General features: G+C 42.2%; 3 protein-coding genes across 4 annotated transcripts in view; 2 read left to right on the top strand and 1 right to left on the bottom strand.

Moving 5' to 3' along the window:
* The first annotated feature begins 1,843 nt into the window (after window positions 1-1,843).
* Window positions 1,844-6,315, top strand: LOC135948036 (secreted protein C-like). 2 transcript variants are annotated; one of them, XM_065497091.1, is made up of 3 exons: window positions 1,844-1,974; window positions 2,956-3,023; window positions 4,289-6,315. In XM_065497091.1, the coding sequence occupies exons 2-3, from the start codon at window positions 2,999-3,001 to the stop codon at window positions 5,917-5,919; spliced, it is 1,656 nt and encodes a 551-aa protein (XP_065353163.1). In that variant the 5' UTR covers window positions 1,844-1,974; window positions 2,956-2,998; the 3' UTR covers window positions 5,920-6,315. The 2 variants fall into 2 exon arrangements, with proteins under 2 accessions (XP_065353163.1, XP_065353164.1); XM_065497092.1 differs by having other exon boundaries at window positions 1,920-1,978.
* Window positions 6,316-10,433: 4,118 nt separating this feature from the next.
* LOC135947682 (larval cuticle protein A2B-like) lies at window positions 10,434-11,243 on the top strand. The gene is made up of 2 exons (XM_065496575.1): window positions 10,434-10,595; window positions 10,695-11,243. The coding sequence occupies exons 1-2, from the start codon at window positions 10,584-10,586 to the stop codon at window positions 11,202-11,204; spliced, it is 522 nt and encodes a 173-aa protein (XP_065352647.1). The 5' UTR covers window positions 10,434-10,583; the 3' UTR covers window positions 11,205-11,243.
* Window positions 11,244-12,066: 823 nt separating this feature from the next.
* LOC135947681 (mucin-2-like) overlaps window positions 12,067-16,567 on the bottom strand; it is a 29,142-nt gene continuing 24,641 nt past the window's right edge. The window contains exons 8-12 of the mRNA XM_065496574.1: window positions 16,103-16,231; window positions 15,260-15,433; window positions 13,412-14,765; window positions 13,260-13,347; window positions 12,067-12,942 (exon numbers count right to left, since the gene is read on the bottom strand). Coding sequence (XP_065352646.1) covers window positions 12,720-12,942; window positions 13,260-13,347; window positions 13,412-14,765; window positions 15,260-15,433; window positions 16,103-16,231 — 1,968 coding nt within the window. The 3' untranslated portion in view covers window positions 12,067-12,719. The remainder of the gene's footprint in view (window positions 12,943-13,259; window positions 13,348-13,411; window positions 14,766-15,259; window positions 15,434-16,102; window positions 16,232-16,567) is intronic.

The following is a 16,567-nucleotide window of genomic DNA, read 5'->3' as shown; positions in this document are numbered from 1 at the left end:
TAATCGCACTATTGCAATAAGCCGTAATAGCATCTGATTTAATTCACGCAACCACATCAGATTTGTGGAGAGCTATTTTTAGCGTTGAATAATGAAAATTGATTTGGACATTATTGAGAAATCAATTGCACGAAATATTTTCAGATTTTGTTATAACATTCAATTCTAAACAATTTTAAATTTAGGTTTCCTCACGTACGGCACCCATTCTGTATTCCGTTTCTTCTAAAGATAATAAATGCCCTCTGAATTGAATGATTGACGTCAATTATATACATACTTATTCAAATAACTTTTGGCTTCATTGTCAGAAAACAACAGAATTTTACAGATTTGCAACAATTGAATCAATTGTTACCGCAAAAAATGGCGTCAATCATGACATGAATTTTTTTCAGCGCCTGGATTTTTGGTTCCCACATAAAAATTCGGGTTAAATTTACTATCGATAGCTGAAAGGCAATTAAAATGCAATAAAGTGCCACAAATATAAGTTGACTTGCAAGAAAAAATTTTTAAATATATTTCCTTGTCAGATTAAGAACTTACATAAACCAATTGACGGCGGTGCTTTTTCATGAATAAAAAATGAAGGGCAAGCGATAAATTATTTTCAAATTATCCAACAGCGCGATCACTCTCGAACAAAATCACATTCGATACAAAAAATGAATGCGTTTGGTAACCAATTTGGTGTGCGGACAGAGAGTGAAAAGCCAATAAAAATCATTTCCAGAGAGTCGATGAACTCTCGGAAGTAATAAAAGTGGCCGTTCGGCAGCATTCTGAGACATGCGAGCTGCCGCCGCTTTTCACGCTCTGACATTGTGACTGATGGTCCACGCTGACTTTGGTGCATTTCTCTATTTCATCGTAGAAAGAGAAGATCGTCTCCTCGCTGCTCCACCTCTGCTCAGATGCGCTCGCGTGGCCTTGCAACAAAAAGTGACACGAAGGTCGCGCAACGTACTCGAAAAACACTTGATTTGATTTCACTTTCAAAACAAAGAGAGGCGAGTGTTTGTATTCGGCGATAATCGGCCATGCAATTAATATTTGACAGGCTCTTCAGGGATTCTTGTTAATAGATATTTGTTCTTCATTTATCGAGGGAAACGTGTTTTGTTCTGGAAATTGGCTTCAACTTAATAGTCTAAAAAAAAACTCGGAGCATTCGCTCATAGCTTATACGGTAAAAGCTCTAAAAGTAAAAAGAGGTAATGAATTCTCAGTAAGAATATAAAACAGCAAAATGTCCTGAAATACACCATTGAGTACCCCAATCTGCGAACAATCCGAGGTCAAATTTATAATAAACCTTGTCACTGCACAATTGTGCTGTTAACCAGCAAAAATTTCGCAGAGCCTAAATTAGTCACACAATTTAGCATAAATCGGCAACCACAACGCACGCCAAATTCCCTCCAACTGGCTCATCACTCGCCAGCAAAATGGAATTTCGTTTTGCAGACGCAATTACTGATTCTATCAATTTCACGAGTGTCGGCAGCGGCGAAATATGTTCACTCTCGGCGCCGGGCATAAAATCTTCCGATCGACGGGAGAAGATTTGACGTGCCTTCCTGAACGTCAGTTCCCTTCTAAAGGCGATTGATAATTAACGCTAGGATAATGAGCAAGAGCGGATCATACGCGAAAAGTGCAATTATTATGTGCTTGCAGGGCCACGGGGTGATGCGAGCGAGATAATAATATTATGAAGGAGCGTGACTTGGTGTGTTACGTGTAAATGTATCTTGGCAGGCAGATAGAGCACCTCCTGCGCATCATTTCACTTTCTGTCTGCGGTAACCTTAGCGAACCAGCGACGAGCCGCCTGCCACCACCGACGTCGACCATCCACTTCTAGTGGTAAGGGAAGCCCGATATAAAAAGCCGTCGGGGCCGTGGACCACCATCAGTAGTGCATCCTCCTCTTGCCTCTTCTATACACTCCATCTGCACATCCAACAAGTGAGTAACAGCAGAGACGTTCCCAGTTTTATTTAACTTGGAATTTTTATGCAGCACTCATTAGTCCTGCCTTGAAAATATTCAAAATGTTTATTTTAGTGTTTTAAGACGTTCCATAAAATCTCTTTGCACGTGAACACTTAGATTTCTAATTCTGAATTTTGTTATGTTTTTTTTAACATTCACTTTAAATATTTTCTAACTGTAGCAATCACATTGTTAAGGTATTTTAACAACGATGGGATGCTTAAAAATAATGTTGCTCAAAATTTGGTCTATTATGTTAATTTTAAATGCACCCAAGACGTTAAATATTTCATTTGAAGAAATGAACAAAGTTCATAGTGCTCTTAAAACAAATATTTTTCTTAAAGGTGTTTTCACTTGAGGAAGGCATTTCTGCGGATTAAGTAACTGGACTCGTGGTTTGAAAATTGATATTTTCCTCGATATTTTTCGGCTCCAACTTAGTAACTGAGATTCTACATGATGGGACCCCTTCATGACTAGGGCACCAGTTGGAGCCGAAGCACGTCGAGAAAATTAAATCCCAGCTTTGATAAAACAAAGACAAGTCCGATTATTTAATCAGCAGAAGATTTACATTTTTTCCCGAATTAATTAACCCAACTTGAGTAGCCAAATTTATATTGCTTGATTATTTAAAAATTCGTTTTGATTATTCAGGTTAGTGTAGCAGAGAATAAGAGAAATTTCGTAATTGATTAGTTTTATAAAATATCCTGCAAGTGATTTTTCTAATTCTTTCTTTTAAAAGGTATATCAGAAAATTTAAGTATCGTATGGTCAGATCTTTTATTTAACTAAATTAATATCACATTTTCCATGTTTGGTAGCATTCTGCAAGCTTGGCTAACCTATTTATATTATTTTTCGATAGTCGATGGGTACAAATTTTCTCACGTAGGTTGGTTTGGGAAAATTGGTTCTAACAATGTTTCACAATCGCGGCAATTTCAGGCAGAGACACTTGAGACAGAGGGACTGTGATCCAGCAGAAGCCATGAAATACGCTCCTCTCATCCTCGGTGAGTAGCACTCGATTACATCTAATTCCCGATTTGGTTCGCCAATTTGCACCAAATTGGCGAGCGCGCGCACACACAATCGTCGCGAAGATCGCGTCCCATGAACCCTGCAAGGTCTCCCTCTCGAACAATGTAAGATATCGATGTGACTGTGTTTTACAACAGCCGCGCCGCAAGAGCGAGTTAATTAAGCCTAAATGAGAAGGTCCGCGCTCGCGCGCGCTGCACACACGCGAAACAATGCATGCAAATCTCAGGCAGTGGAGTAATTTCTGTACTCGGCGAGTATTCGGAATTACATAAGATACACGCAGCGATACAGCCTCATTCACACACACATACACATAGGCTCATTCACCTGCTTGATTATCGCAGTGAGAGTCGCTCGCTTCCACTCCTTTCTTCTCCCTCTTGCGAACATCTCCGGTCGTATGGCGTGTGTCTGTGAATACCAAATGAGCGTTGCACTCAGCTGCAGACAAATTAATTACGCTCTGCCTTCAACGCTGCACATCAATTCCAATGCTTGTTTTGACTCTGCCTCACACCGAGACCTTGCCTGCGTTACGCATCCCAATTTGCATAGAATTGGCCTACTTATTTTGAGTAAAGGATGTAGATTAATGTATTTGGAAACAATGTTTTCACCTTTCTTAGGAAATTTTGCTCTTAAAATAGCCACAGGAGTGGAAAGCACAATTGTGGGAGGCATCACTTTTATTTTACAGCCTATGTCGGCTTCTTAAAATAATGTTTCAGAACATTGAATTCAAAGCCACCGATACCAATTCAACATTGCAATTATGTCTTAACTAGAAAAAATAAAATTAATTGTTCTTATTTGTGCGCGGATAAATATTAACAATGAGGAGGGAATACAGTTTCTGCTGGTTCGGCTCCTCAGGCCTCATCAGCACTAGCAGTTTTACCTGCAAAACTTTTGGCGTCAACCTGGTCCTAAACTGTGTTTTCCCTATTTTATTTAAAGTATTGCCGTTAAAAATTTGTCAAATGTTTAGTAATGGTAGTCTAAATATAATTTTTATTGAGATGGATCAAATAAATATTTGGCATTAAATACTATTCCTTTAGAAGAACATTTAATTTTAAAATTGCATTAATTTACAAACAGTTCTAATTGCACATGAATGATTCAAAGGCAAACTAGGGAACTAAAACCCGTCTTAATCAATTTCTTTCTCTTCTCTATGAACCGACAGTAAACACACATTTGAAAAATAATAATTTGGTTTTATATTTTCTAGCGCTGTGCGTGGCCACAGCTTTGGCGCAGAAAGGCTACGATTACCCGAAACCAAACCAGGGCTTCAACACTGGCAACAAGCAGACAACCGGCGGCCAACGGCCACAAAACAACGTCCAGAGGCCGCAGAACACTGGCTCATCCTTCACCAGCAACGATGCTCCTCAACAAGGTTCTAGGCCTCAACAGGCCTCCAGGCCTCAGCAGGGTGGATACCAGCAGGGTGGTCGTCCTTCGAACCAAGTCAGTCGCCCTCAGAACCAGTTCGGCAACAACAACCAGGGATTCAACTCAAACCAGAACGCTCAGAACACCGGATACAAGTATCCGACTCCTGGAAGCGCTGCCCCTACTACTGGATTCACCGCGAGCGATGATTTCAACTCGGACACGACCACCAATATTCCCTTCGGAACAACCTTCAGCCAGGGATCAGTTGGCGGATCTCAGCAATCCAGCAGCTTCGGCGCCATCAACGTTCCCTCTGGACCTTCCAGCATCAGTGCTGGCTCCTTCTCCAGCACCGGACCGTCTGGATCCAACACTGGAAGCTTTATCTCTGGGCCATCCTCAAGTGGATCATCTGGAAGCCGTCCTGTTCCCGCCGCTGGCCAATCGTCTTTCGGTGGTTCTAACAACAACTTTGGCTCTCCTCAGGGTGGATCTAGCAGCGTCGGACCTTCATCCGGTGGTTCAAACAACTTTGGCTCTTCCCAGGGTGGATCTAGCAGCTTTGGACCTTCATCCGGTGGTTCAAACAACTTTGGATCCTCCACCGGCGGCTCCAGCAACTTTGGACCTTCCTCTGGTGGCTCTAACAACTTTGGATCCTCTGCTGGTGGAGCTTCTTCCTCTGGTGGCAACGATGATGGCAGCTACGACGGTGGCGACTACTCGGCGATCCCAGGCACTCCCGACACCGATTACCCCATCCTGACCTCAATCCCTACCACTTCCTTCAAGTGCTCTGACCAACAGTGGCCTGGATACTACGCTGATGTCGAAACCCGTTGCCAGGTTTTCCATGTCTGCTCTAACAACCGCACCTTCGACTTCCTCTGCCCCAACGGAACCATCTTCCATCAAGGTTACCTCGTGTGCGTCTGGTGGTCAGACTTCGACTGCAGCACCGCTCCCAGCCTGTTTGAAAACAACGCTAACATCTACGACTACTCTCAGGACGGAAGCCAGTCTGCTAACCAGAACCAAGGATCTTCTCAGTCTGGAGGTAACCAAGGTGGTTTCAGCCAGTCCGGCCCTAGCCAGGGAAGCTTCAGCCAATCCGGCCCTAGCCAGGGAAGCTTCAGCCAATCCGGCCCCAGCCAAGGACCTTCTTCGCAGACCGGTCCCAGCCAGGGAGGATTCAGCCAGACCGGGCCCAGCCAAGGTGGTTTCAGCCAGACCGGCCCTAGCCAGGGAAGCTTCAGCCAGACCGGTCCTAGCCAGGGACCTTCTTCGCAGACTGGACCCAGCCAGGGCAGCTTCGGCCAGACCGGCCCCAGCCAGAGTGGATTTGGACAGTCCAACAACTCCGGCCAAGGAACCAGACCAAACCAGGTTTCCAACCAGGGCTACAACCAAGGCGACGACCCCGTAACTCCCCCCAACCGCGAATATCTGCCACCTTACTAAAAAGCGGGAGAACTCGAGGGCCGCGGGAACATCGCCAATTTAATATTAATTCCCGCCTTTCGTCCGCATATTTGACTGAGCCATTATCCGTCTGAAGCTCAACTAACACACAAAATGAAAGTTACCAATATTTGTGATTTTGAATAGTTACCATTTTTTACAATGATGTTACCTTAAAATTAGAGGCATAATTTAGAGCTAGGATCCTAATCAAAAACTCAACCACCATTCAGGCGTTTGTAGATTTTTTACTTTGCGATCATGCAACTGTACAGAAAATATTTTGCTTCTTAATTTATAAAAATAATTTGTACTTTTTGTATTTTGTCCAGCGGAGCTTCAATTTGCTGTGCTTGTAAATCAAATACAACAATAAAGTATTGCATAAACATGAAAGACACGGATGTTTTTTCACTTGACCAACAGAATTCAATTTCCTTTTGCTGAAAGTTCATTGTACGCACACATGTACTGTAAATCCACACTGTTTGAAAAGAAAGTAAATCCGGGGATGCGGTTTATTTTGGCTTGATGCCACCAGTTTCCTTTTCGCAAATATGAATACATTTTATAAAAAGCTGGCACCTGTAAGAGTAATAAATTTGGTGAGTATATTTGGAATTTACAAGCTCGATTGAGTGCGCACATTTATATTCTCTGCAGTCGCAGAATGCGTGATTTAGCCGCAATAAATCTTACTCTTGCGGTTCCTGCGTTCATTTTCAAACGTGGCTCTCATAAAATATTGTTCATTAAATTGCGAGAGATGAGATATCCCTCTTGCATCACAATAAATGACGAGATTTTTTTATTTTAATAAGTGTGTACGTATTGTAAAATGATGCAAATCGTTATAGAGTCATTATCTTTTACTGCACATTGAATTTTTTCTGACGCCTCGAAGTGCCGACCATATTACTGTTTTCAACGATGCTGCTAGCAATTATAAAATTTCATTACCGGTCGACATGCGAGATAGGTGCTTCGGCTGTTGAAATCACTGAGAAGCACGGAGGTATGCAACCCGCGAGGTGGGCGTGTCGAGCGTGTTGCAAGCACTCAATGAAAGTGAAATCGAAAGCAGTCTAGATATTGTGTTGAATTTACTGAAGCTTTCCAATTTTTACTCTCTCGTTCTCAAATAGAATCGCATTTTTTTTTATTTTATTTCACTTGCATTCTTTTAAAATAGGAGATTTCTGCTATATATTTTTTCCAATAAAAGTGATTGTAAAATTTTTAATTATTCTAAAATATTTTCAGAAAATATGTATGAAAACATTATGGTTTCAAAATATACTTTCCTGCATTGGTATTAAAATTGGTAAGGACTATTGTTAAAAAATAAGTAAAAATCTTTTGCGTTCCATTGAATCGCAAAATTCCGAGGGAGACTGAACCAAGGAAAGGTCAACCACTTTGGACCGTACTGCGCTCCTCCTATTTATAATTGGGCTAATGGCCAGCCGAGATATAAATCTGTCTGAGGTGCAAAACGAGAAACTGGTCACTAAATTAAAAATAGATTCAGGTGTAGATTTAAAACTTTAAATGAATTCGCATTCGGAGTTTCGTAACTCTTTCTGTACTGACCTCAAAAAATCAAAATGAAGTTTAAAAATTTGTTAAAATTCGCAATACATTTACAGGTCACGAAAGAGTGCTTGAATTATCCTTGACCAATTCACCGTTCTAAATGAATTAATCACTCTCAATGCTCATGGAATATTTTCAATTCACGATTTGCGATCGTAAAATGCTAACGATGAAGTGGCAGAAATATACATTTGCATTCTCCTTTTGAAATAAAACTATATTGTCGAGCTTAATATGTTTTCCAATAATATTTCCGATACGTTATACGTAATTTGACTTTACTTGATCTTAAAATTGTCTCTCACTTGATTTCAGAATTTTTGAGCTCCCCTATAGTGTGAGTTGTGCAACTCGCACGGCCGTGACGCGCTGTGAACAGCCAATCTTTCAAATTAGAGGGGTAGGCGATTAATCACGTTCATTTCGAACAACTGCAATTGCACCGAGACAGAATTTGTTCCCCGCTCACCTTTAGCCCGATTTAATCCTGAGCGCCTTATCTAACACAATTAATCTAATTTCAGAGCGCAACACAATACGAGAGCTGCTCGTAATAAAGCCATGAGCCGAGTGGATATTCCACTCTGCTGTACCCAATTATTTACGATTTTATAACAACAGTTGCTGCTCTTTTGTGTGAGTTTGCGCTATTGCGTCGCACTCACACGTCGCGAGCGTTGGAATTACAATTTATGATTGGCATTCCGCTCTCACTTTCAACGCCTTAACCTGTCCAGTATCCAAACGACGGCTATTATATGCTTCTCTATTTAAAAACTGGATTATTATTCAATTTTCTTACTTTCATAAATTTGTATAGTTCTTTTATCGTTTTCAATTAACAAATAAATATAAGTAACCAGGAATGGGATATGTACCGTTTGATAGAAATCATTTGCAGTCACTAAAAATCTTAAATTATTTTAGGCAAAAATGTTGCCATGAAAACAAATTATGCACAAAAATTAAAAAAAAAAACAACGAAAATATTTACAAATATACCGAAAAGAAAGCTAATTTCCCGAATTTTGAACTAAATGACAAAATTTGGCACCAATTTTACAATAAAATCAAATTTATTTTTAGAAACATGTGGGGTTTATATTAAATGCCGAAATTTGGCACAAAACGAAACAAGTAATTTGGAATTTGGAGCAAATTGTAGTTTTTCTAGCGCCTATAGTTAATTTCATATTTGCTGCTATTATGGTAGCGTGCCTCTCTGAGAATGGCACATACATATATTTGATACGCTTTTTGCATAGCCAAGAGGCCGTGTTGTGGCCCTCAATGCGACCAAGGTAATAAAGTTATTCGAATTACGCTCGCGGGAAATAATTTGGATTCCGTATTGGATTTCATCGCGTTGCGATCGTGATATATTTATTGTATTTTATGGTGTTAATTTGATTTCATCTGTTTAATGATGGCAATAAAAAAAATCATATCAACTACTGTAAACATTTTATGATTCGCTTGAGTACGTGACATCTGGATATTAAGAAAAGCCAGCTTTTTAAACCAATCAACTGTTGCTAATTCGGTTAATTTTATTTTTTATGTGCAGCTGCTTACACTTGTAAGATAATGATTGAATAAAAAAATATCGAATTACTCAACATTTGCCGTGATTTCAGATTTTTCACCGCAGCACTATATCATGCCACCAACGTGATGCAACGCGCTCATTTGATTTTGATGAACGACCTATACAATTCTTGGCTCAAAGTGAGTTATTTTGTTGAATTTGATGATTGATGCAGCCGGTCACGTAAACGCACGTATTTTATATAAATATTATCTATATTTTGGCAGGTGCATGTCTTTTTAAACTAATAATCGTTTTTCGTTTTGCAACAGAGACTGGGTTTCACAGTCATAAAATCAACTGTAGAGATCTTTAATTAGGATAAGGGTTGATCTGAAAACTTCACAACTGGACTGGTAATTGTTGGGAAATAATTAAAAATATTTCGGTGCAAACTGGAGCAATGAAAAATATTTAATATGTAGAAGCTATACATCCAACAAATTTTAACAATCTGTACCGGTAGACTAGTAATAAAACGATAATATTTTGAAACTAGACAATTCTAATTTTTTTAATCATGTGCATAGTTTAAATAAAGAGGTCTTAAGCAACATTTTCAACACCACGATTCAGACTTTCAAATTAATATTGAAGATCGAGCTACCGCGGGTCAACGCAGCATAATTAATTGCTAGATGAGCTATAGGAATATGCTCTAGGATTCATTAAAAATTGATCCTTGAGGCAATTAGCAGAATTCCTGAACAATGCACATCAATCAACGCGAGCATTATGATTTTGCCCGTTTATCCGATCTAATCAAGATGAATATTAAAAGAAGCAAACGTTTGCATCACCGCAAAAACGCAGATGCAGGGTCATCCGTCATTAGTTCTGTGGGAGAATAGGAACCGCTGCCTTTTGTGGTAGCGTTAGGCATGCATAGACAACATATCTTTCGGCAGACCTTGCATCACATCACACGAACGCGGCCGTTTTCAATAATTGCACCAAATTGAAGGGCAACCTCTCCAATGTCAGTGCGATCGTTTCCTCACGGCGCAGCAGGGCATCTGCAGCGGAACAAGAAACTGAGGTATTTCCCACATCCGATGTCATAAAAAGCTGCTCCTTGCGGCACGCAGATCTGATTTCGCGGCGTCGGCCAATTGTCAATGCTGTGACCCAAATATTAGCCCGGCAGAAACGTGGCGACGTCCCGATGGTGTAGGAGGCTGGCCCCGGCCGGCCAGCCTGGCGTTACATAAACTAATATTTGGCGGAGTCGAGCCACCGACGTGGCCCCTCCCTGCCTAAGGTTGCCCGCTGAAGGTGTGGCAAGGCCGCCTTGACTTAGGCTCTCTCTCGGCGAGCAGCGGCCCTTCGGGCGGCTGCCTGCGTGCTTTATGCAGCAGGCAGGGTTAGATAATGGCAGCCCACCACCGCACACGGCCAGGGTTACGCACGCGACCGACTATAAAAGTGGCGCGGTCCTTCCAGACAGCATCATTCACAGCAGAACGATACACAAGTCAACATGGCATTCAAAGTGAGTCCAGTCGTGTCTTTTAGTTTTGGCACCACTGAAATTTCAAATCAGATTTAAAAATGAATGGTTTCTTATTAATTTTTCTATTCTAACCCGCAGTTCGTCGCCCTCGCCGCCCTGATCGCCGTCGCCCGCGCTGGCGTGCTCGCCCCCGTGGCCACCTATGCCGCCGCCCCCGTGCTCGCCAAGGCCGCCGTTGCCGTCAACGCCGACTACGACCCTCATCCCCAGTACTCTTACGCCTACGACGTTCAGGATGCCCTGACCGGCGACAGCAAGAGCCAGCACGAGACCCGCGACGGAGATGTCGTCCAGGGATCTTACTCCCTTGTTGAGCCCGACGGCACCCGTCGTACCGTCGACTACACCGCCGACCCCATCAACGGATTCAACGCCGTCGTCCGCAAGGAGGCCCTCAACGCTCACGTCGTCACCAAGGTCGCCACCCCCGTCGCTCACGCCTACGCTCCCGTCGCCCACGCCTACGCCGCCCCCATCGCCCACGCTCCCCTGGCCTATGCCGCTCCCCTGGCCCGTGCCGCTTATGCTGCTCCCCTCGCCGTCGGCCACGGACACTACAACGCCCCCGCTGTTGCCCACCCCTACTAATTTATTAAACCATGAATAAATAATTTATTGAACACAAAAGCTACCAATAATTTGATTTCATCTCTTTCTCACTTTCAATTATTTTGCGTTGATACGATTATGTTCAGATCAAATTGTTTTAAAATATTTTTAAAAAAGGTAAAAAAACATTCACCTGGAAATTTGAACAAACACTTGACAAATATACACATCTTTTTTAATTTTTCTTATTAATTCGAGACAAAGGAGCGAGAAAAAAATCTAGACCAATTAAATATTGTATATTTTATGTAACTGGGTAATCCAATTATTTAAAATCATCGCTTCGGCAGTCGTACATTTTTATAATGTTTTAGCAAGTTTGACCTAAATATGAATCACCATAACAACTCGCAACTCTTGATCATACACTAGGGGGTAATTTAAACGATCGACTTATTTTTTCTGATCTTGCAATCGTTGCGGGACCATCAAATAATGAGAACGAATCATGCAGTATTATGCAATTTTAACTTTTCTTAAATCGTCTTAAACTGCCAAAATCTTCTAAATTGGCAAGGAAGATTGCATAAACCTTTTGCTTCACGCATCATTTCACATATCTTTCCAATCAATCCACTTCTTGTTTTTTTGGTGCCGATTCAATAAGAGCATTAAGATTTTTTAGCAAAAGTGTTAAATTTTAAACGATGTCTTAAACCGTATAAAGCGGCCCAGAAATCGTCTAAAATGTCTAATTTTCACAGTAAAAAGTCTCAAAATAATCGACTATTTCGAATTATAAAAATCGTATCTTATCATGACTCAAACAAGTATGTCTCTTCTACTGTTATTTTTTAATATCCAGAAGTAATATATAAATTCAAAATAATAACTGCGAATATTAATTTTTAAAATTATACAATCTTTATTCAAAGTATCCAAAGTATGCAAAATACATTCTCAGTATCGTATACTATACATAAAGCAAAAGCACCAAAGATTTTCTACAGATATCATCCCAAAGTATGTATAAATGTATTTCAAAATGCAAAATTAACATCTACATATTTTATTTCTACAGTATATTGCTTGAACCTTAACAAATTTAAACCTGCAGCCAATAATCGTTCCTATTACATAAATTGAGACACTTTTAATTTTAATTAATGATAATTCTATTTTCACTAAAATGACACTTGTTCGTGGAGCACGCGCAGCGGACTCATGCACTTCAACTAATCCATTCATAGCAACTCGCACTCGTTATTTCAGAAAAAAATCATCATCAGCCACACCAACTTTCCAAGGCACAGACATGATACAAAGTTGAGATTTCCCAGGTCACGAAATGCGTCATCGTGGTTTGCCGAGCGCAAACCAAACGACGCATTTCAAATCTCTATACGCCTAATCGATATCGACTGCGTTTGTCAGCGCGCGGTCGATCGATTTCACTTTCAAAGTCCGAAATTAGCATAGCTGATTCGGCATCAGATTAAGGATAATTGCAGCAACAGCAAACGCGATAAATTAGTAATTTTGGAGCGACGTCTATTATATCCACCTCGACGCAAGCGAGTAGAGAGACTTGAGGATATCGAGGGCCCTTGAGTCCGAGTGGTTGAGACTCCCTCGCGCCGTCCTCTCCTGTTGTGCGCCGTTGCTGTTCGTGACCAAGGAGTTGGCCTCTGGCAGCGTCTCGGACGTCGACTGCTCCTGCTCTTTCTTCGCGATCTCCGACTGGATCCTCTGCAGGATTTCAGCATGTTTCGCGCTCCTAAAATATTTTAAATTACATAACTGTATATCAGCAATGAAATAATATTTTTTTGGTTCAGACCGCAATGCTTGCTAAACTTTAAAGAAAACACTGCTCATTCTTGGTTTAATCTCAGCACTTGTAGTAAATTCATAGCAAAAATTCTCATAAAATATGATACAGTTTATATTTGCTTAATTAGGATAGTTGATTAATTTATCCTGTGATTCAAAAGAGTGTTGAGAGTTCCTAGGATCTATTCTAACAATTAGTCTAAAATAATTTATTATATCTATTTGTCAGATCAATGGAATTATAATAATCTAGAATTTCACCTGTAAGTGGTAGCTTCATTGGTGCTGCTAACGAGCTTTGCGGAAGCAGTTGTTGTCTCAGCGTAGTTAACCCCTGTTTGCGGCACATCTTAACAGAGGATATAAAAAAAGGCCAAAATTAAAACACACCCAAGACGTAAGAGGTCATTTACCTTCGGCCTTCTCCTGTTGGGACTTGAGCAAAGCCTCAATCAGCATGGTTTTGCTGATGAAGGGGGTGGCAGGGCCGGGAGTGGTCGCTCCATTCTTGAGCAGCAGCAACACAAGCTTCGAGTCGTCCGCTTTGTCGTCGATCTTCCTCGCCCTAGCCACGATCTCCTCCGTGGTTGTGGGGGGTAGCGTTGTGGTGGGAAGGGTGGTGGGAATTGTGGTCGGCTCTTCGCTTGTACTCGGGATGTACTCTGTGATGGGCTCAACGGTGGTGGCTGGGGTGGTGGGAGAAGGAATGGTCTGAGTGACGAGCGTGGAGACGCCACTGCCCTCGATCGTGTTCTCCAGCAGCTGCTGGCTCTTGGAGGAACGGAAGTCGGACGGGAAGCTGGCCGTGCCTTCCGACACCAGCGACTCGGAGGGGAGGGGGAAGAGCAGCTTGCTGATCATGGGTCGGTTTTGGTTGCTAGATGAGGAGGAGGGGGCGGAGGGCTGGTGACGGAGCTGGAGGTTCTCGGGGGACGAGACGATAGTCACCCGGTGGTCGATGCCCTTGGGGATGTGCACCGAGACAGAGACGGGTGGCTGGGTGGGGCTGTGGTGGGTCTCAATGTTCAGGATGGACAGGGAGTTGAGGTCACTGGGGAGGAAATGGTTGACGTCGTAGGGAGGCTGGTTCGGGTGCAAGTCGAGGCCGGGGGCGGGCTCGAAGAGGCCCCTGCCCGTCGGGGCTTGGAACAGGGAGGGCTGGAACCCGATTTCGACGTAGTCGCGGGTCTGGGGGTAGTACGAGGGTGGGTCGAATGGGATGCTTTCGGGGTTGGGAAAGGAGGTTGGCGTGGGAATGGCGTCGACTAGGTTCGCCGAGGCTGCAGAGGTGCTTGGCAGGTATCCGCGCGTTTCCGCGTCCAGAGGGCTGGCGAAGTCGCTCGGCGTGACGAACAGTCCGTCCGGAGCCCTCCTGCCCGAGGGCACGTCGAGGATTTCGTTGATCTTGGTAGCGACGTCGTTGCGTCGCACGGTCACAGGGGTTAACGTGGTAGAAGTGTACGGCTTGGGGGTGGTCGTCACCAGGCGTTGTGGTTTGGTTTGCGGCGCGTCGGAGAAGTCGAGAACCTCGTCCTTGTCCTCGTCCAGCAGCAAGTTGTCGCTGACCAGCGGGAGGGGTGGCTGGGTGGGGTGAACAGCGCTCAGGGTCTCGCGGAAGGATTCAGGGTCGTGCAGGTAGTCGGTGAGGGCCTTGCTGAAAATCTTAGCCAGTTGGCGCAAATTCGGGTCGGAGGTGTCAAGGGATGGATTTAGCTGCTTCTGCTCCCGCACAATTTTTTCCATCAGAACTTTTTGATCTTCAGGGACCTGCAGGTTCAAAAATTGTCATTGCATGCTGAATGGGAGATTTACTGCCGGCTTTATCGCATTTATCGAATATTAATAGTATAAAAATTTAAAAGGAAAATTATCTCGGACCGGCCAGACACTGTACCAGCCTTTCAAGCCTCATTAGCTGAAAAATGTAAAATTCCTTTTAGTTCATATTCATTCTCCTATAATTTTGGTATTCATGATTAATATGATTATTTTTTGTGGCTTGTGTCTTGAATTTAATATTTGGTATACATAGTCCATTCTCTTTCTTTATTGTATAGGTGTTCAAAAGCTCAGAAATTAGTCTTAACCATTGAAGCAGAACGACAAAGGAAAGCTTTTGTGTGCTAATCAAAACATTGCGCAACCAAAGCGAGAATATAAATCCCGAATTTAATAAACTTGTCAGTGCTTGCTTGTCAGGTTGATAAAACAATATGCCAATAATACGCACGCCGTAAGTGCATGCATGTGTGTAAGTGTACCATTTTCTCCAGCTCCACTCTGGTCTTATTGTCGGCGGCGAAGTAAGTGGCCAGTGAGTGCAAGGTCTCGGGTCTCGCGACCAGCGGCACGTCCTCCAGGCGCTGCGCCCTTCCAGCCCTGCCCTCGTCGCTTCTCCTCTCGTTCTGCAGCGTGTTGACCAACTCGGGAATGGTCTGCAAACCAGATCATGGGCTCGGTGAAAAATTGGAGCAACTCAGAGGCGATTGAATATTTGCGAAGCGGCCGCGGGTCATGTGGGGACACGTGCACCTCTGCAGTGCACGCACTCACACGATATATGCACGTTGGGTGTAGGCGAAACAGGTTACCGCCGCTAGAGTTTAGCATTTGCTGATTGGCAAATTAGCAGATTTACGCCACTGAGCAGACTTACTTGAAGCGAGTAATTTAAAAGTTTATCAGAAAGCGATTTTGAGCCCCCGGGCAGTTAAGAAACATGACGCTGCTAACACCAGCAAGAACTAGATTATTATCTTAAACATTCTATTAAGTGGTGTAACGCAATTTTTCTTGCAATTCAATTTAAAATAATAACGTACGTATTGATTGAAGTATCTGTTTGAAAATTCATTTTCTGTAGGAGTTTTTACTATGATGGTCATAATTGAAAATTGTGTTTTTTTATGCAGCAATCGTTCTAGTATTCCGTGTTTAATTTTTCCTTGACACAAAAAATAGTAAAAACAATACATCTAGATTTAAAGACTGATGAGAATATAGAGCAATTATCTTGACACGTATGCCACTGTGAACATTCAAACTCACTCTATGTTGGCGGAAATTTTTTCACGTGTTCAAGTCAAGTTCAACACGAAACTCACCGACTCAGTGGCAGGTGGGTCAGTGGCGGCCGAGCTGAACCATGAGCTGTGGCTGCCCTGCAGGGATTCTCCTTCTGACCTCTGCTCAGATTCCCTGTAGGTGGTGATTTCGTAGGTTGTTGTGGGAACCTGCGTGTAAACAACAACATTGAGTTAATTATAATACATAAAATTTTGCAAACATTTAATATTAAAGTTATGGAAGTAGTTTTTATTTTTTTATTAGTTTTTAATATATTAAAGATTTTAAATTCAACATATTTAAAAAAAATAATTGATTTTGTTGACAATTTAATATATTAATAATTTAAAATTTATTTATAAGTTTATCGGAACATGATCTTTTTATGGAACACACAACTTTAAATGCTTGACGGTAGTCACCTGTCACCTTTTCTTTGATTGGATTCATTACATATTAAAAGTACCATAACATCTAATTAACCATACTGGACACTGGGCCTC

This window comes from Cloeon dipterum, chromosome 1 (assembly GCF_949628265.1).
Source record: "Cloeon dipterum chromosome 1, ieCloDipt1.1, whole genome shotgun sequence".
NCBI lineage: Eukaryota > Metazoa > Arthropoda > Insecta > Ephemeroptera > Baetidae > Cloeon > Cloeon dipterum.
The sequence above is the reverse complement of the archived record's forward strand: the minus strand, read 5'-3'. Positions and strand labels throughout refer to the sequence as shown.